Source organism: Vigna angularis, chromosome 1 (assembly GCF_016808095.1).
Source record: "Vigna angularis cultivar LongXiaoDou No.4 chromosome 1, ASM1680809v1, whole genome shotgun sequence".
NCBI classification, from domain to species: Eukaryota; Viridiplantae; Streptophyta; class Magnoliopsida; order Fabales; family Fabaceae; genus Vigna; species Vigna angularis.
Window position 1 is genome coordinate 26,120,019 of NC_068970.1, and position 21,953 is coordinate 26,141,971.

At 34.9% G+C, this 21,953-nt stretch overlaps 1 protein-coding gene across 1 annotated transcript in view; it reads right to left on the reverse strand.

Moving 5' to 3' along the window:
- Positions 1-308: 308 nt before the first annotated feature.
- LOC108328103 (uncharacterized) overlaps positions 309-21,953 on the reverse strand; it is a 31,526-nt gene continuing 9,881 nt past the window's right edge. The window contains exons 3-10 of the mRNA XM_052868192.1: positions 20,806-21,345; positions 20,364-20,512; positions 20,118-20,273; positions 19,747-19,905; positions 19,568-19,651; positions 19,110-19,177; positions 1,064-1,153; positions 309-692 (exon numbers count right to left, since the gene is read on the reverse strand). Coding sequence (XP_052724152.1) covers positions 662-692; positions 1,064-1,153; positions 19,110-19,177; positions 19,568-19,651; positions 19,747-19,905; positions 20,118-20,273; positions 20,364-20,512; positions 20,806-21,345 — 1,277 coding nt within the window. The 3' untranslated portion in view covers positions 309-661. The remainder of the gene's footprint in view (positions 693-1,063; positions 1,154-19,109; positions 19,178-19,567; positions 19,652-19,746; positions 19,906-20,117; positions 20,274-20,363; positions 20,513-20,805; positions 21,346-21,953) is intronic.

Consider the following 21,953-nt stretch of genomic DNA (forward strand, 5'->3'; position numbering starts at 1 on the left):
ACATAATAACATCAATACAGAAAATACAAAATTTCAGAAACACAAATTGCAGTAATACAGAAACAGTATAAACAGAAAATAGTAAATTGAAAAATATAGAAACACAATCAGGATTACTGCAGCAGAATACAGAAAACGAAATTATAGTGAATAATTGAAAATGAAATAATCAACAGCAGCAAAAATTAATTTGTAGAAAAACAAAATACATAAATTAAATTACAGCAAAAATTAAATTACAGCAGCAGAATTTAAATCACAGCAGAACAGAAACAGTAAAATAGATCTCGAATTTCAACAGCAGAAAATGAAATCAAACTGTGAATTGAAGTGAAATTGTAGATGAATTCATTACAGCAAAGAAGAGGAAAACAAAATTAGAACCTAAACATCCAGCTACAAGGCCCTTGGAACATCCCAAAAAATGGGAGAAGAAGAAAGTTGCCCCCTTTCTACATTTCAGCAACGTCCAGCAAGTGAAAGGAAGGGGATCCTTTCCCAATCTAATTTTTGCTTCTTATAAACCGATATTCCAACTTTGTCATTCCAATTTTGGCCTATTTTCTAATTTGTCCCAAATTACATTGAAATGGAATTCAAATGCAAATTACAATGAAATAAAATAAGAAAAATTACAATATAAATGATGTGGCATCTCTCTTTAAGTCCCAAAATAAAATTCCAAAATTGCCCTGAAAATAATAATAGGAATAATTAAGCTCAAATAATTCAAATTAATTAAAATAAAAATTATTAGTTAAATTAAACCCAAATAGTGAAAACGAGACAATAATTGAGAATTAAACACAATTCACTAATATAATTCTGTGCAAAAAGCTAAGTGAATAGTAAAAAATAATGATTCATCAACCATCTCAAAAGTATATCAATTATACAAAACCAAAAATGCATTGTCATAAATATAATTTATTTTAGCACCTTAAATTCCTAACTTTACATAGTCTTAAAGTATATTCATGTTATATGCTTGAATGTAAATAAACTCTATGAATCACATATGTATGCATTATGTATAAGTTAAAATGTCAATTCAATATTTCACCTTTTCTCTTGACAACTCACTAGGCTTTGGCTAATTGTCAAAAGAAGCTTGTTGTATACTGGATTGGAAGTACCAACCTCAAAAGTGCAACTGCAAAACAAATAACATCACATCTTATTCAAAAAAATATCACATTGGATTTTCTTATTTTGCTAAAATAATAATAAACTGTCTACATTTCATCATCAAAAATTATGCACTAAAACAGAAAAAACATTTACAGACAACAAAGTCAGTCTTGGCTACCATCATATACATATCAGTTTTAACTACAGTTAACTTATACATTATGATATTCATAGTTATTCTAATTTCTTTCATAATTAAAAGCAGAAGTCGTTAAAGTAGATGATTTTTCTTTTTCATGTGGTTTGATATTAGAGGTCTAAGTCGGATTTAGCTTTCTTTATTACCATTTGTTACCAATAAGGAGTATTGGTAAATCTTTGAAGAAATTTGTTTTGATGATGCTGCAAGAAGTTTTAGTTGAAGAAGATATTAGAATCAGTTAAAAGCAATTTGTAGAAATTAAATGTAGTAGGAAATTCTTGTAAACTTTGTAAACTTGCATTTTTAACTGCAATAATCGATTATATGATGTAATAATCGATTATCACAGAGTCATACAAGAATAATCAATTATCACATCATATAATCGATTATCACATTTTGAAAACCCTGTAACGGACTTGAATAATCGATTATCACTTACAATAATCGATTATTCGTGGCAGTTGAAACTTAACCGAAGATATTCAGAGCAGTTGGCTATATAGTGGTTTTTCTGTGAAGATTAGAATATAAGAAAAACGTAGTTGAACACAGAGCTTTTGAGAATACAGTGTGATCTAAGGAAGTTCCAAAAGCTAGTTCATTGCATTGCCTAGTCTTGTGAAAAGGAGAAGCTCGCGCTTTGTGGGTCAAAGGTCGGAGCGGTTCTCTTCAAGTTTGCAAAGTTGTTGTTCTTCCGGTTTGTTTGTTCGAAGGAAGGTTTTATCTTTTTCTGTTTCATTTACTCTATTGTAAACTTGTGAAACTGATTTTAGTGAAAACGTTAATCACTTTTTATAGTGATTAACAACTGGACGTAGATTCTTTTGAATCGAACCAGGATAAAAATCCAGTGTGTCAACTTTTCTATTCCTTACACTCTTTACTGTTTTATGCACATCAATTGTTTGATAAATTTTCTCTAAGAAAATTATTTTTCTAAAACGGACCATCAAAACTTGATTTGTGACCGTAACACGCTTTCTGAATATTTTATTCCGCTGCGCGACTCTAAGACGGTATCGATTGTTCCAACAATTGGTATCAGAGCTTGCTTTGATATTTTTTCAAATTTTTCGAAAATGGCCGGTCATCAAAATCAAGTATATGCCGAGGGTGCTTCCATCAACAGACCATCACTCTTTACTGGTGATAACTATGTATTCTGGAAAGTCAGAATGGAAATTTTTATGGGGTCTGTTGACAGAGGCATCTGGGAAGCTGTACTAAATGGTCCCTATATTCCAAAAAGAACTATTGATGGTGTAAAAGTAGAAAAACCATACTTCAACTGGACTCTAGAGGAAAATAGAAGAGCTCAATTTGATATTAAGGCTCGCAACATTATTTCATCTCCTGTTGTACTTGATGAGTTTTATAGAATTTCAGTTTGTAAGATAGCACAAGAAATGTGGGCGGTTCTCAGAGTCACACATGAAGGAAAAGAGGACGTGAAACGTGCAAGGAAGAACACTCTCATTCAGGAGTATGAGATGTTCAGAATGCAACCTGGAGAAACAATTTCTAATGTCCAAAAGTGTTTCATTCACATAGTGAACCACTTGACAAGGTTGGGTAAGACTTTTGATACTGATGAATTGAATGTAAAAATTTTGAAATCATTGGACAGGTCTTGGCAACCAAAGGTGACTGTCATCTCTGAGTCTCAAAATCTTACTCAAATGTCGATGCCAATTTTGTTTGGGAAACTCCGTGAGCATGAACTTGAGTTGAGAAGATTGACGGCTGAAGAAGATCAAGGCAAAAGAAAGACACTAGCCTTCAAGTCCGAGATCTCCAAAGGAAAGAACTCTAAAAGGATTGAAGATGATGACTTCGATGATGATGAAGAAAACATGAGTCTTATGATTAAGAAGTTTGCAAAATTTATGAAAGCAAAGGGAAAAGACAAATACCGTGAAGAAAGGAAAGAAAATCATGGATCTTCTTCAAGCATTAAATGTTATGGATGCGGAGAAAGAGGTCATGTGAAGACTGGCTATCCAAAGAATAAGAAAAGTGAAGAAAAGAAAGAAAGAAAGTTTCCAAAGAAAAAGAAAGCTTACATAGCCTGGGAAGATAATGCTTCAAGTTCTTCAAGCTCAAGCGATTCAGATGAAGAAGCAAACTTGTGCTTAATGGCAGACTTAGAAGATGCAGGAAGCCAAGTAAGTAACTCTAGCTTAGAGTCGAGTGATGAATTTGATTTACAGAAGGCATTTCTTGATTTGTTAAATGAATCGGAAAAACTTGATGTTGCTCATAAGAAGCTAAAGAAATAACATAATGATTTGAAGTTGAAATATGAAAAAGTACTAGATGATGAAGTTGTTTTGAGAAACAAAGTTAGTAATCTGGAAACTAAGTTGTCTGAATTTGATGTTGTTGCACAACCTGTTGAGTGTCTATCATGCAAGAGTCATATGTTTAATATTGATATACTAGAGAATTTACTTGCAAAGGCAACCAGGTCTCAATCACATGTTAAAACAAATGCTACTAAAAACAACGTGAAAAATAAAGTCATGCATCAAAGCAAGAAGTCAAAAATAAAAAGAACTAGTAGAGTTTAGGTTGAAAAAGGAACCTTGGTGAAAAATAAGGTACATGAGGTTTGTTGTTTTTACTGCATGAAACATGGTCACACATCAAATAAATGCAACATAAACATTTTGGTGTACCAAATGGGAAATATGAATGGGTTAGAGTTATGAAATAATATTTGTTTACTTAAACTAACCCCAAGGACCCATAACAAGATTGGGGACCTAAGTTCTTGCTCTAATTTATCTTGTAGGAACTTACTAAGTCAAAGAAGTCATTGTGGTATCTTGACAGTGGTTGCTCAAGACACATGACTGGTGACAAGAAAAAGTTTATATCTTTTGAGAAGAAGAAACAAGGTTTTGTAACCTTGGGATAACAACAAAGGTAGAATCATTGGAACCGGAGACATTGGAGGAGGAAACACCTTAACAATAAAGGACGTGTTATGTGTTGAAGGTCTCAAACACAACCTACTAAGCATAAGCCAACTATGTGACAAAGGTCTTAAGGTAACCTTTGAGAGTGATAAATGCACTATGTATTTTAAAAATTCTACTGAGATTGCTTTGCAAGGTGTTAGGTGTTAGCAAATTGATGAAGATGAAGTTTTGATGATGTCCAAATCAAGTCAAGAACAAACAAGACTCATGAAGTATGATCTTTGAAGACTTGTACTCTTTTGTAATAATTGTATGAACATAGGAAAATTAGTAGTTTCATGTATGTATTCAAAAGTGATGTAAAAATAAATCATAAGAAAAATTTTGTGCAGTGTTAATCGATTAACAGAGGGTGTTAATCGATTAATGTTAATCGATTAACAAGGGATGTTAATCGATTGTTCCAGTGCGCCATGAAGAAGCCCAGCAGTGCAGTGCTAATCGATTAACAGAGGGTGTTAATCGATTAGCGTTAATCGATTAACAAGGGCTGTTAATCGATTAACAAGGTGAACGTTTGAAAAACTAGCCGTTTTTAGAGCCGTTGAAGTATCCGTTGGGTTGTTAATCGATTAACCACTGTAGCTAATCGATTAACACAGTCAGAAAGTCTAAAAGCGAAAATGGAGGAGCCTTTGGATGAGTCTATAAATAGACTCTCATTTTCTCTCAACTCAAACTCTTCCCTTGTGCTCAAATACTCTGAAACTCTTGAGAATTGTGTGCTCTTGCTCAGCTAAGGAAACTCTGTCTGTAGAGTTGGTGAAATACTGCTACGGTGATAGAGGAATAGCTGGTTCATCCTTGGTGCATCTAAGGAAGTGTTTGGAAGAGGAATTCATCCTTCGTGAAGTATTCGGAGGAAGTGTTTCATCCTTTGTGAAGATTCAAAGGAGGTGTTGTTTCATCTCTTGTGGCTTCAAGAGAGGTGTTTTCTAAACTTTTACAAATTGTATCTGTGTGATTGTAGTTTGTAATAGTTTTGTGATTAGTGAAGTGTTTATCTTGTTTTTGAGATAAGCGACTGGACGTAGGATTGGTAAGATCCGAACCAGGATAAAATCAACTGTGCAAATTTCTCTCAACCTTACTCTATTTTATTGTCTTTATTATTTGCTAAGTAAGTTTAATTGAGTAGAAATTTTTAAGGCACACGATTTTAGTAAGAACCAATTCACTCCCCCTCTTGGTTTGTTATCCCACGCTAACCATTCCGCTGCAGCCGCTCTGACATTTGGTATCAGAGCTTGCTTTGATAGTCATTCAAATGGCGGGATCACATCAAACCTTTGCAGAGGGTGCTTCTATCAATAGACCACCACTATTCACAGGTGAAAATTACGCATTCTGGAAGGTAAGAATGCAAATTTTTATGGAATCTATTGATATAGATATTTGGGATGCTGTTGTATCTGGTCCTTTTGTTCCAATTAACAATATACAGGAACCAAAGCCCCGTGACCAATGGACTGCTGAAGATAAGAGAAAATTTGGTAATGATGTAAAAGCTCGTAATATTATTTCATCTGCTTTAACTGTTGACGAGTTTTACAGGATTTCTATTTGTAAAACTGCACAAGAAATGTGGGAAGTACTTAGAGTAACCCATGAAGGTACAGATGATGTAAAGAGAGCTAGAAAGAATACCTTAATCCAGGAATACGAGATGTTCAGAATGAAGCAAGGGGAAACAATAGTTGATGTTCAAAAACGCTTCACCAACATTGTTAATCATCTCATTGGACTGGGTAAGTCATTTGATACTGATGAACTTAACATTAAAATCTTGAAATCTTTAGACAGGTCTTGGCAACCAAAAGTGACTGCAATTTCTGAGTCACAAAATCTCAACACAATGACCATGGCTGCATTATTTGGAAAGTTGAGGGAACATGAACTAGATCTTGGAAGACTTGATGAAGAAGAAGCAAAAGCCAAAAACAACAAGAAGAGTTTGGCATTAAAGTCGGAGGTTGAAAGAAGCAAATGTAAATCAGAAGATGAAGACTCAGACGAAGAAGAAAATTTAAGTCTTATGATCAAAAGGTTAAACAGGTTCATGAAGTCTAAAGGTAAAGGAAGATTTAGATACGAAAAGAAAGATAATCAAGCATCTTCCTCAAATTACCGATGTTATGGCTGTGGAGAAAAGGGGCATCTAAAAGCAGACTGCCCAAATCAAAAGAAGGGTAAAGACAAGAAGGAGAAAAGATTCTTCAAGAAAAAGAAGGCCTACATTGCCTGGGAAGACGACAATGAGACCATTTCAAATTCAAGCGACTCAGATGAAGAAGCAAACATCTGTTTGATGGCAGATGATGATAACATCAGCCAAGTAAGTAGTTCACACTATTCTGATAATGATAGTCATATGGATGAAGATGAACTGCATGATACTTATGCTGCTTTATTAGTAGAATCTGAAAAATTAGATATAGCTCATAAGAAATTGAAAAAGGACTTCAAAAAGTTAAAATTGAATTTTGAAAATATTCTTGAAGAAAATGAAAATTTGAAAATTACTTCTGAAAACTTCTCTAAAATAAATGATAATTTGAAAACTGAATTTACAAATTTATCTGAAGAAAACAGAAGTTTGAAAAATAAATTTTTATATCAAGCGGAAGAAATTAGAAATTTAAAAAGTAAAGTTTTATATTATGAAAAAGAAAAATATGTTGCTAAAAATGAATGTGAATCTTGCATAAAATTCAAATATTTTTCTGAAAATACAACCACTGGAGAATGTAGTAAAACTAATGAAAATAAGGTTGTTAAAAATAAGTATGTTCCTAAAATTAAACATAATCATAGAACCCGAAGAACTTGGGTACAAAAAGGAACAACTTATAGGAACACAAATGTTGCATCATGCTTTTATTGTATGAAAAAGGGTCATACATCTAACAAATGTAAAATTAAGCATTATGGTGTTCCAAGTGGTAGATATGTTTGGGTTGTAAAATGATTTTAATCTTCTTAAATCTAACCCAAAGGACCCATACAAAGTAGTTGGGTACCTAAATAGCTTGTTCTTTTTATGTTGTAGGAATTATCAAAACCAAGGAAGTATATGTGGTGTCTTGACAGTGGATGTTCAAAACACATGACCGGAGATAAAAAGAAATTTACAAGCTTCCGGAAAAAGGAACGAGGCTTTGTCACCTATGGTGATAACAACAAAGGAAAAATCCTTGGAATTGGAGATATTGGAAGTGAAGATACCTTGATGATCAAAGACGTGCTATATGTGGAAGGATTAAAGCATAACTTAATTAGCATTAGTCAATTATGCGATAAAGGATTCAAGGTAACCTTCGAACAAAATTCTTGCACTATTTATAAAAATGATTCTTCTGAAATTGCTTTGAAAGGAATTAGGCATAACAATATTTATTTGATTGATTTAGAAAATGCATCAAATAGGAATATTTCATGTTTAGTAGTAAAAGAAGAAAATCCATGGTTATGGCATAAAAGAGTTGCACATATTCATATGCAACAATTGAATAAACTCATTTCTAAAGACTTAGTAATTGGTTTACCAAAACTAAAATATGTGAAAAATAAATTGTGTGATGCATGTCAAAAGGGAAAACAAGTGAAATCATCTTTCCATTCGAAAAATGTTGTTTCTAGTTTAAAACCCTTAGAACTTTTGCACATGGATTTATTTGGTCCCTCTAGGATAAAAAGTTTTGGAGGAAATTATTATGCTTTAGTTATTGTGGATGATTATTCAAGATATACTTGGACCTTCTTTCTTACTCTTAAAAGTGAAGCTTTCAAAGAATTTAAAAAGTTTGCAAATTTAGTTCAAAATGAAAAGGACTTGAAAATAAAGGCTATTAGAAGTGACCATGGAGGTGAATTTCAAAATGAATCTTTTGAAACTTTTTGTGAAGAATATGGCATTTCTCATAATTTTTCTGCACCTAGAACTCCTCAACAAAATGGAGTTGTAGAAAGAAAGAATAGATCCTTAGAGGAACTTGCTAGAACTATGTTAAATGAATATAGTGTTCCTAAACAATTTTGGGCTGATGCTGTGAGTACTGCATGTTATGTATTGAACAGAATGCTTATTAGGCAAATTTTGAAATGTACTCCTTATGAACTTTTTAAAGGTAGAAAACCAAATGTTTCACATTTAAGAATTTTTGGATGCAAATGTTTTGTCTTAAATAATGGAAAACAAAATTTAGGAAAATTTGATTCCAAATCCGATGAAGCTATTTTTCTAGGATATTCTCTAACTAGCAAAGCTTATAGAGTTTTTAATCGGAAAACACTTGAAATAGAAGAATCTGTGCATATTGTCTTTGATGAAATTGTGGACCTTGAGGTAAAACCTCTTGAGTCAGATGAATCAGATGCAGGTGAAAATGAAGACTTGCAAAAGACAACCAATGAAGAGAAAATAAATAATCCTCAAGATGATGAAGATCTAAACAAAATATGGCAACAACCTAGAGGATTATCATTGGACAACATCATTGGCGACATATCAAAAGGGGTAAACACTAGAAGAAATTTAGTTAATTTTTGTATGAATGTAGCTTTTATGTCGCAGATTGAACCTAAGAACATTAAGGAAGCTCTTCAAGATGAACAATGGTGTATTGCAATGCAAGAAGAACTCAACCAGTTTGAAAGAAATCAAGTTTGGGAATTGATTCCTAGAGAAGATACTCATCAAGTAATTGGAACAAAATGGGTATTCAGGAACAAACTGGATGAAGATGGAAACATCACCAAGAATAAAGCTAGGCTTGTGGCTCAAGGATATAGTCAAGAAGAAGGTATAGATTATGATGAGACATATGCTCCAGTTGCCAGGTTAGAGGCAATACGCCTACTTCTTGCTTATGCATCTATAATGAAATTTAAATTATTTCAAATGGATGTTAAAAGTGCATTTCTAAATGGTTTTATAAAAGAAGATGTGTATGTTGAACAACCACCCGGTTTTGAAGATTTTAAATTTCCAAATCACATCTATAAATTAAAGAAAGCACTTTATGGTTTAAAACAAGCACCTAGATCTTGGTATGAAAGACTTAGCAATTTTCTTTTAGAAAATGACTTTAATAGAGGAAAAGTTGATTCCACTTTGTTTATTAAAAGAGTCGGAAAACATATTTTGATTATTCAAGTATATGTTGATGATATTATTTTTGGATCAACTAATAAATCTCTTTGTGAGGAATTTGCTAAGACTATGCAGGGTGAATTTGAAATGTCTATGATGGGAGAATTAACATTCTTCCTTGGTCTTCAAATTAAGCAAACAAAAGAAGGTACGTTCATTTCTCAAACTAAGTATTGTAGAGAAATTCTTAAGAAGTTTGAAATGGACAAAGCAAAGGAAGCATCTACACCTATGGGAACCTCATGCTATCTTGACAAAGATGAGTCAGGTAAAGAGGTAAATCAAACCAAATATAGATGTATGATAGGTTCTTTGTTATATCTCACTGCTAGTAGACCAGATATTATGCAAAGTGTTTGTGTGTGTGCTAGGTATCAATCTAGTCCTAGAGAATCTCACCTTACTGCAGTTAAAAGAATATTGAAATATCTTAAGGGAACTGCATCCTTTGGTTTATGGTATCCATCTGGAACGAAACCTAGTCTTGTAGGATTTTCAGATGCTGATTATGGAGGTTGTAAGATAGATAGAAAAAGCACTAGTGGAACATGTCATCTTCTAGGTAGTTCCTTAGTTTCTTGGCATTCTAAGAAACAAGCCTGTGTAGCCTTATCTACCACTGAGGCTGAATATATTGCTGCGGGAAATTGTTGTGCGCAAATTTTATGGATGAAACAGCAATTAGAAGATTATGACATTCATTTAGATCATATACCACTTAAGTGTGATAATACAAGTGCAATAAACCTTACAAAGAATCCCATAATGCACTCTAGAACCAAGCACATTGAGATTAGGCATCACTTTCTTAGAGATCATGTGCAAAAAGGAGATTGTGAAATAGAATATATTGATACCCAACATCAATTAGCTGATATTTTTACCAAAGCATTGCCTAAAGATAGATTCTATGAGCTTAGAAGAGCCTTAGGAATATTAAAAATATCTTAAAATTAGACAAAGTGACAAAATTGCTGATTTTCGGAAATCAGCGTCTGTTAATCGATTAACACATCCTGTTAATCGATTAACGTTAATCGATTAACACACCCTGTTAATCGATTAACAACGGTAACCTGCAGTAAATTCTGCAGAATCTAGCCGTTATAAACGGCTATAAACGGTCATTTTTTTTAAATTTGAACGTTAGGGGGGTCCTTTTTCAGCCTATTTAACCTCATACCATCCCTCATTTTTACCCACTCACTTTACCCATCCCTCTACAACTCAAATTCACTTCATTTCTTCTCTCAAAATTCAAATCTCTTGCTCTCATGGCTGAACCATCAAGAAGAAGAAGAAGAAGAAGCTATGGATCGGAAAGCACACCTCTTGCACGTGGTCCAAACATTCATGGGTGGATTTCCGATGATGGAAAGCATGACGAATATCTACAAATGTGGAAAGAACGCAAGATTCTTCGTCAAAAATTTGTAAATCTAAATTGGTTCACCACACATCAATTTCAATTTTCTCAGCAATTGATTGAGCAAGGCGTCCAGCATCTAATGCAACTTCAAGGGCATTATTATCCAGATTTGGTAAGAGTATTCTACTACAATCTAAAATCCCAAAATGGTATTGTTTACACTCGTGTAAAAGGGATAGATATCATTCTGGATAATGACATTTGGACAAATGTTGCTCATCTTCCCATTTTAGAAAATACCATGCATGTGCCAAATGACTTTGGTGATTTTAACAAAATTTTGGCATATCGTTCTTTCATGCGCAACCCTCAACAACCTCTACCAAATAGGCGATATCTTCTTGTAGGAAATCTTAGAATGGAGGAAAGGGTTCTTCATTATCTTATTGTATGGTTGTTGTGTCCAAGAGGCTCAAACCTAGCCCAATGCTTTGAAATTGATCTCATGCTCATGTCTGCCATTACTCAAAATATCAAAATCAATTGGGCAGATCTCATCTCCGACACTATGGTCCGGGCAAAGAGGTATGATAGAGGTCATCTTCCATATCCACTCCTTATTTCCTTAATATGTGTGTATAAAGGAGTTGATGTTACGGGAGAGAAACATCTCTCCGTCTTAAGAAGTCATGAAATTGAGGAATCAGCTTTGCATCAAATGGGCTTTATACGACAAGGAAATCTGTTTGTTCGTGCTGAAGATGATATTGCACCAGAAGATGATGCATCAGCTGAAGAAGATGAAGATATACCTATGCCTCATCCAACCAATGTTGCTGGACCATCCCATCCTCCCCAAGAATATAGTCTAGAGAGTATATCTAGACAAATTGCAGATATGGCTTCTATGCAACAATCACGGATGGATGATATGATGGCTTATCATGCTCTTAGATATGATGCAATAGATAATCATCTTAAGGAGATTGATGACAAACTGGCAAAACTCTATGTACCCGATAGCGATGATGAGCCCTAGGAAATTTATGTTTCTATGCTTTTATTAGTGTGTGCCCTTTATATTTCCTTGTATGCTTGCATCTTAATATTCAATAAAATGTATGTTATCTTTTCTTATTCTTTCTATGCCTACATGCTTTTATTAAGGGGGAGTATAATTTCTAATCAAATTAGGGGGAGCACTTATTCATCACTTTTTAATAATGATCAAAAAGGGGGAGAAATATTTAAAGCCTTAAACTTATTTCTAAGTACCCTAACAATTATTTCTTCCTTAAGTTGTGTCTCAAATACAGATTATTACCAAAAGCTTTAAATCAAGAAAGTTTTGATCATCATCAAAAAGGGGGAGATTGTTAGCAAATTGATGAAGATGAAGTTTTGATGATGTCCAAATCAAGTCAAGAACAAACAAAACTCATGAAGTATGATCTTTGAAGACTTGTACTCTTTTGTAATAATTGTATGAACATAGGAAAATTAGTAGTTTCATGTATGTATTCAAAAGTGATGTAAAAATAAATCATAAGAAAAATTCTGTGCAGTGTTAATCGATTAACAAAGGGTGTTAATCGATTAACAAGGGATGTTAATCGATTGTTCCAGTGCGCCATGAAGAAGCCCAGCAGTGCAGTGCTAATCGATTAACAGAGGGTGTTAATCGATTAGCGTTAATCGATTAACAAGGGCTGTTAATCGATTAACAAGGTGAACGTTTGAAAAACTAGCCGTTTTTAGAGCCGTTGAAGTATCCGTTGGGTTGTTAATCGATTAACCACTGTAGCTAATCGATTAACACAGTCAGAAAGTCTAAAAGCGAAAATGGAGGAGCCTTTGGATGAGTCTATAAATAGACTCTCATTTTCTCTCAACTCAAACTCTTCCCTTGTGCTCAAATACTCTGAAACTCTTGAGAATTGTGTGCTCTTGCTCAGCTAAGGAAACTCTGTCTGTAGAGTTGGTGAAATACTGCTACGGTGATAGAGGAATAGCTGGTTCATCCTTGGTGCATCTAAGGAAGTGTTTGGAAGAGGAATTCATCCTTCGTGAAGTATTCGGAGGAAGTGTTTCATCCTTTGTGAAGATTCAAAGGAGGTGTTGTTTCATCTCTTGTGGCTTCAAGAGAGGTGTTTTCTAAACTTTTACAAATTGTATCTGTGTGATTGTAGTTTGTAATAGTTTTGTGATTAGTGAAGTGTTTATCTTGTTTTTGAGATAAGCGACTGGACGTAGGATTGGTAAGATCCGAACCAGGATAAAATCAACTGTGCAAATTTCTCTCAACCTTACTCTATTTTATTGTCTTTATTATTTGCTAAGTAAGTTTAATTGAGTAGAAATTTTTAAGGCACACGATTTTAGTAAGAACCAATTCACTCCCCCTCTTGGTTTGTTATCCCACGCTAACCATTCCGCTGCAGCCGCTCTGACATTAGGCATAATAACATTTACTTGATTGATATTGAAAGTGCATCTAGTCATAATATAACATGTTTAGTTGCTAAAGAAGAAAACCCTTGGCTATGGCATAAAAGAGCTGCACATATTCATATGCAACATTTGAATAAATTAATTTCATAAAATCTTGTGATTGGTTTGCCACATTTAAAATTTGAGAAAGAAAAACTCTGCTCTGCATGTCAAAAGGGAAAGCAAACCAAATCCTCATTCTCATCTAAAACCATGATTTCAACATCAAAACCCTTAGAACTTCTGCATATGGACTTGTTTGGTCCATCTAGAATTAAAAGTTTTGGTGGAAACTACTATGCTCTTGTGATTGTTGATGATTACACTAGATTTACTTGGACATTCTTCTTAACCCTTAAAAGTGAAGCTTTTAAAGCATTCAAATCGTTTGTAAAACGTGTTCAAAATGAAAAGGAATTGAAAATCAAAACTCTGAGAAGTGATCATGATGGTGAATTTGAAAATGAATCTTTTGAAAAGTTTTGTGAAGAATATGGAATTGCTCATAATTTTGCTGCTCCAAGAACTCCCCAACAAAATGGTGTTGTTGAAAGGAAAAATAGATCATTAGAAGAACTAGCTAGGACTCTTTTAAATGAATCAAATGTGCCAAAGTACTTTTGGGCTGATGTAGTTAGTACTGCTTGTTACGTGTTGAACAGAATGCTAATTAGGCCTATTCTTAAGCTAACTCCCTATGAATTGTTTAATGGTAGAAAACCAAATGTATCTCATTTGAAAATTTTTGGATGCAAATGCTTTGTTTTAAATAATGGTAAAGATAGTCTAGGTAAATTTGATGCTAAATCTGATGAGGCAATCTTCTTAGGATATTCCTTAACTAGCAAAGCACACCGGGTGTTTAATAGAAGAACCTTGAAAGTTGAAGAATCAATGCATGTTGTTTTTGACGAAATTGTGGACCTTGAGGTGAATCCTCTTAAGTCAAATAAATCACTTGCAGGTGATGAAGATTATTTGAGGGAAGCTCTTGAAGAGATGTACCTAAATGAAAACTATCCTTCAGAAACACAAAACGAACATCAAGTAGTTGATCCCACAAGCTATCAGCAACCAAGAGGACTTTCTCTGGACAACATCATCGGAGATATATTAAAAGGGGTAACTACTAGACACAATCTTAACAATTTCTGTTTAACAGTAGCTTTTGTGTCTCAGGTAGAACCTAAGAACATAAAGGAAGCTCTTCAAGATGATAAATGGTGTGTTGCTATGCAAGAAGAATTGAATCAATTTGAAAGGAATGATGTTTGGGAACTCATCCCTAGACAAGATGATTATCAAATCATTGGAACAAAGTGGGTGTTTAGAAACAAGCTTGATGAAGATGGAAACATCACCAAGAACAAAGCAAGGTTAGTTGCAAAGGGCTATTGTCAAGAGGAAGGTATAGACTATGATGAAACTTACGCTCCGGTAGCCAGGTTAGAAGCAATTAGATTGTTACTTGCTTATGCCTCTTTGATGAAGTTTAAATTGTACCAAATGGATGTGAAAAGTGCATTTTTGAATGGTTTTATTAAAGAAGAGGTATATGTTAGTCAACCTCCTGGTTTTGAGGATTTTAAATATCCTAATCATGTTTATAAGTTGAAAAAGGCCTTGTATGGTCTTAAACAGGCACCTAGGTCTTGGTATGAAAGACTTAGTACCTTCTTGATTGAAAATGATTTCTCTAGAGGAAAGGTTGATTCCACCTTGTTTATTAAGAAAGTAGGAAAACATATCTTAATTGTTCAAGTATACGTAGATGATATTATTTTTGGGTCTACAAATGATTCATTATGTGAGGGATTTGCACAAATAATGCAAGGTGAATTTGAGATGTCTATGATGGGTGAGCTTACCTTCTTCTTAGGACTGCAAATAAAGCAAATAGATGGGGGAACTTTTGTCTCCCAAACTAAATATTGTAGAGAAGTGCTTAAGAAGTTTGGTATGGATACTTGTAAAGAAGCCAACACACCTATGGCAACGTCTTGCTATTTAGATAAGGATGAATCTGGTGAATGGGTAAATGAAACCATGTTTAGAGGAATGATAGGATCCTTATTGTATCTAACTGCTAGTAGACCAGACATTATGCAAAGTGTATGTGTGTGTGCTAGGTACCAAGCTAATCCTAAAGAATCTCATCTAATTGCTGTCAAAAGGATTTTGAAATACCTTAAAGGAACCACTTCTTTTGGACTTTGGTATCCATCTGATGCTTCACTTAGTTTAATAGGTTATTCTGATGCAGACTATGGTGGCTGTAAAATTGATAGGAAAAGTACTAGTGGCACTTGTCATTTTCTGGGTTGTTCTTTAGTGTCTTGGCATTCAAAGAAACAAGCTTGTGTAGCTTTATGTACTACTGAGGCTGAATACATTGCTGCTGGCAATTGTTGTGCCCAAATCTTATGGATGAAACAGCAACTGGAGGACTTTGATATCTTCCTTGATTTTATTCCTCTGAAATGTGATAATACTAGTGCTATCAACCTAACTAAGAACCCAATCATGCACTCAAGAACTAAGCACATTGAAATTAGACATCACTTCTTGAGAAATCACATTCAAAAAGGAGATTGCCAAATTGAATACATTGACACGTTACATCAATTAGCTGATATCTTTACTAAAGCCCTGCCTAAAGATAGATTCTATGAGCTTAGAAGAGAGTTAGGGGTATTAGACATGTCTTAGACTCCAGATTTATGATTCTTTGCAAATTTTCGTAAGATCAGCGTTAATAATCGATTATCATCAAGTCATAATCGATTATTCCCCACCTGGACAACATCCTCTACACTGAGATAATCGATTACCCCACCCAATAATCGATTATGAATCTTCAAATTCACCCTTGGAAAATCATGAGCAAATAATCGATTATCTTCATACATAATCGATTATCACACAAATTCTGGAATGTGACCAACGAGTAGATAATCGATTATCACTTACGATAATCGATTATCACGCTAACAGTTTCGAAAATAGAGTCGTTGGAGCCTCCCATAACGGCTGAAAACGGCCATAAACGGCTAGTTTTTCCCTTCTTCTTATAAATAGCCCCCTATAATCGATTATTAGACATCTCTTTACACCCAGAAACTACTGAAATCAAAATCTTGAGCTCCCAATCTCTCCATTTTTACTCACTTTCTCAAACTATCACTCCCTCAACCTTTCTCCATGGCAGATTCAAGGAGACATCGCCGCAAAGCTGCTGGAGCATCCTCTTCCTCTCAACCACGTCCGACAACCATTGATGGATGGATTTCAGATCAAGGAAAACATGCGGACTATGTTACTTCCTGGCAAGAAAGAAGAATCATGGCGGTAAAGTATATTCGCCTTGATTTTTTCCGTTTCTATGGATTTCAATTTCCAGAGCTTTTTAATGATCAAGGACTCTCAAATCTGGTGGAGCAAAAAGGTTGCATTTATCCTGATCTCATCAGAGTGTTCTACTTCAACTTGAGATATCGAGATGGGATTATTTCCACTAAAGTCAAGGGTGTCCGCATAATTTTAGATGATGATGTGTGGACCAACGTTGCCCAACTACCCATTTGGGATGATGCTGTCAAAGTTCATCTCGGACTCCAAGATTTCGATCGCTTGATGACTTTCCAATCCTTCCTGCGTCACCCTGAACAACAGACTAATCGAAGGCAATTGCTTGTTGGAGGTTTCAAGGTTGAAGAAAGGATGATTCACTACTTACTTGTCTGGATCCTATGTCCTAGAGCAACCAATCATGCTCAATGCTCTGAACAGGATCTACTTCTTCTGTATGGGATCCTAAATCACATACACATCGATTGGCCTGCTCTCATTGCTGACACTATGGTAAAAGCTAAGAAATCCCACTCTTATCAATTTCCTTATGCTCTTCTTATTTCTAGAATCTTGGAGTACAAAGGTGTAAATGTTGAAGGAGAACTTGTCCAAGCCATTCAAGCTGTTGGCTCGGAAATTGGCGATACTACCTTTTGTCAGATGGGATTCATTACTAGAGGACGAATTCTCATTCACAAAGATGATGACCATCCTGATGCAGATGAAGCTAATGACATCGATACTCATATGGCAGAACCAGTTAATGCTGCTGCTCCTTCTGATGTTGGTCCATCTACCATGCCCTCATCCTCCTCACTCTCCATGGAAGAACATTTTGCTAGATTATCTAAGCAATTAGAGGATATGAGTCTAGCACAAAGAACACACTTTGAGGAGATTTATGAGTGGCAACAATCTGTTGATGAGTACATGGTTGATCAATTTCTTGATCTTGATGTTCGCCTATCTAACATCGAGAATCATCTCAACCTTCAACCTACAGAGAGATCTCCTAGTCTTGAGTTTTAGATATAGGTTCTATGTTAGAATGTTTTGTTGTTTGCTTGCTATTTCATCTATGTTATAATTCTGTCTGTTATGTGTCTTCTTATAATGTAATCCTTATTTTCATCAATAAAATGATCTCTTGATTATATGCCTACTTTGTTTAATTGAGGGGAGCCTTTAACATCAAATCTTTTTGCTTCTGATCAAAAAGGGGGAGAAGAATAATACAAGCGGAGAAGTATAAATTAATACAGGTATTGCTAACTTTGTTGTTGTCTGTTAGCTTGTATGTTTTGCAGGTAAGCCAAAATTGCTTTTAAAATTGAATTTTTGATCATCATCAAAAAGGGGGAGATTATTACCAATAAGGAGTATTGGTAAATCTTTGAAGAAATTTGTTTTGATGATGCTGCAAGAAGTTTTAGTTGAAGAAGATATTAGAATCAGTTAAAAGCAATTTGTAGAAATTAAATGTAGTAGGAAATTCTTGTAAACTTTGTAAACTTGCATTTTTAACTGCAATAATCGATTATATGATGTAATAATCGATTATCACAGAGTCATACAGGAATAATCGATTATCACATCATATAATCGATTATCACATTTTGAAAACCCTGTAACGGACTTGAATAATCGATTATCACTTACAATAATCGATTATTCGTGGCAGTTGAAACTTAACCGAAGATATTCAGAGCAACTAGCTATATTATGGTTTTTCTGTGAAGATTAGAATATAAGAAAAACGTAGTTGAACACAAAGCTTTTGAGAATATAGTGTGATCTGAGGAAGTTCCAAAACCTAGTTCATTGCATTGCCTAGTCTTGTGAAAAGGAGAAGCTCGCGCTTTGTGGGTCAAAGGTCGGAGCGGTTCTCTTCAAGTTGGCAAAGTTGTTGTTCTTCCCACTACAAAAAAGAAGGGCATTACCGAAGGCCAGAAGCCCTCGGAAACAGACCAAAACCGTCGGTAAAAGGTAATTACCGAAGGCTTATCGACGGCCAAAGAGCCCTCGGTAAATCCCTTGTCGCTAACATTTACCGAGGGCCAAAAGCCTTCGGTAATTACCGAGGGCCAGAAGCCCTCGGTAATTACTGAAGGGCAAAAGCCTTCGGTAATTACCGAAGGGCTAAAGCCTTCGGTAATTTCCGAAGGACGAATTTTCTGTTGTCTAGTAACCTATGGTGCAGATCCTAAAACAGCAAATCCTAATTTACATATGTTTTCACGAAAGAAAAAAACTCAACTATTCACGAAAGAAAAGATACCTACAATATAAATCAAGAACTACTCCTAAGCCTAATACTGGAAAGTACAGCAAAGTGAAAATTAAAGGAACAAAAACAAACTTATCCAGATGCATAACAAAAACTATCGTGTAAAAAATTAACAAAATATGAGAATATGTATTATTTACTCTAGTTCACTTGAGCTGATTAATCTAGGGGCTGGTACAGCAACCTTTTGGCGACTATAACCTCCACCCTGTACACGAGAGAAGAGATGCATCAACAATCTGCTCACTCTGTGTCTCTGTTTGGGTTACAAGTAAATTAAAGAGGAAACAAAATAGGAAAAATAGAAATAAATAAAATAGAAGAATATTTTGTTTGAACAGATAGAAATAAGGTAAAAGTAAAAATAATTCTTGTTTGAATGAATGTAAGTGTAAGGAAAACATAAATAAATATGTTTAATTAAAAATTAAGTTTAAATAAAAAGTAATACTTTAACATTAGTTCTTGAGACAATAAATACATTACCAGCAGATATATCATATATACAACAACTAAAACAAAACAAGCATAATCAAAGTTAATTAATTAATTGCCTAAAAAAATGGGTAGCAAATCAAGTGGACACAGGTCTCCTTACAAATTTGGCAGCCAAAGCTTGCAGATCAATTCTTGGAATGAGCTTAACTGTAACCTTTTTCCTGGTATTATTTACAGCCACCACCTACAAAAACCATAATTAATAGAAGGAACGATGCATTCCACAAGTTGAATAGCAAAAATAAAACAAAAAACATTATTTTTACAATCATGCAGTACCTGTGCTAAATCCCCTTTGTAATTACCACCTTTTATTCGAGCCCACATACCCTCAGAAATTTCAGGGGTTCTATTTCTAACAGAAAAAAGATGATAGACCTCACTATTTGGTACTAGAGCTACTCGAGTAACATAGATTCCGGGAATCCCTTGACATGCCTGAAACCATAAATTAATAACAAATGTGAACAGAATCAGCCCATGGTAGAAATGTTTCACCTGAAAACTAGCAATATAGTGCTAGACAAAATTTCAGCCACATTAGTCTGCAAATTCCTACTCAAAGAATAGAAAACCTGCCGAGACCGCAATTTAAAACCATGCCAAGCAATAAAATTAAACCAAACAAAAATACCAAGTACTGAGATCACCTCATTTATATCACACTGCCTTTCAGCCTCAATGTATACAAAACCTTTCATATGATCTACGGCAAAAGCAGATTTTATCTTCAAGACAGTACCCAAAGAAAACAAATCAGCAAACTTCTGCATCAGACACAAAGCTGAAAGCCTCTCCCGGCCAACCTGCAGCAAAAGGGAAAAACTCCGCTAACTGAGAAATTTAAAAGAAACAAATATTAGCAAAGTCATAGATTCGAGCTCAAGGTATCATACAGTGCATTTGACTTTCCAGATGTTGGGCATTAATTCCATGACCGCGTCATGAATAGAATTTGAGTTGTTGCCTTTGTCATCAAACTCATCAGCAAATTTGATAAATCTAGATGGATCAGCGTAGCGCTCCTCCAATATTCTATCAAACTCTTCTTCGTCCACCATATACATGTAAAATCAACACTTAAACAAAGCACTTCATCCAAAATTAAGAAAAAAAAACAAGACCCAGTGGCGATTTGCAATGCAACTTGTTTCATTTTCTTGGCCATAATACAATTTTATACCGTAGTTTTCCCACTTGAAGAACCACTCCAATTAAAGCCAAAACAGAAATATACCTTTTACCTACTTCTCCTACCTAAAGTTTCCATATACACATACTAACATGCAGCACTATAGAACCATAAAAAATATCAGCAGAAATATTTGAGTAACGAACCTAGAGGAAGTGATTGCTTCAACTTATCAGCCTTCTCAGAGTCAAACACACAGAGGGTGTACAGGTACTTGGAGCATCGAACCTTGAACTTTACCACATCGCTCCTCTTGATTTTCACAGAGCGTGCATCCTTCCTCCTCGCAGTGAGGAGGAAGTCTTTAATCTCATGAATCTGCTTCGGCTGCACAAAACAAAGAAATTTATCACTAAATAATAGAAGAAAACAGAAATAATTACCTGAGTAGAGGCATGTGGAGAATGAATTGCCCGATCTAAAGCTGCAAGTGGACAAAGACCTAGCCAAGCCAGAGATTCCGACGATGTTAATGGACCACCCTCCTGACGGCAACGCCAACGCACTGGTGGAACACCACTCGAACCCTACCCACACAATGCCACCGGACAGACCGGAAAGGGAGAGGGAGAGAAACGTCAAGCAAAAGCGAGAGGAAGAGAATGGGAAGCACAAATTAGGGACGAGAACGGAGAGGTAGGGAATGGGGAGCACCGCGCAAAGTCGATATAGGTACAGAGTCGTGTCTTACGAAATTGGGGACCCTCCTACAATACCCCAAATTAATTAGTTTAAGGGGTCGAGCCTCTTACCGAAGGTCATAAACCCCTCGGTAATGTTCATTTGACCTTCGGTAACTACAATTCACCATGCCCGTCCGTAATTCTCATTTTGACCGTCGAAAACACTTATTTACCGATGGCCCTTAGGCCTTCGGTAATAAGCCTTCGATAATAAGTTAAATTCTTGTAGTGTCCGGTTCGTTTGTTCGAAGGAAGGTTTTATCTTTTTCTGTTTCATTTACTCTATTGTAAACTTGTGAAACTGATTTTAGTGAAAACGTTAATCACTTTTTATAGTGATTAACAACTGGACGTAGATTCTTTTGAATCGAACCAGGATAAAAATCCAGTGTGTCAACTTTTCTATTCCTTACACTCTTTACTGTTTTTTGCACATCAATTGTTTGATAAATTTTCTCTAAGAAAATTGTTTTTCTAAAACGGACCATCAAAACTTGATTTGTGACCGTAACACGCTTTCCGAATATTTTATTCCGCTGCGCGACTCTAAGACGGTACCGATTGCTCCAACACCATTGTGATATGGAATTTGGGTCAGATACATGAAAGAA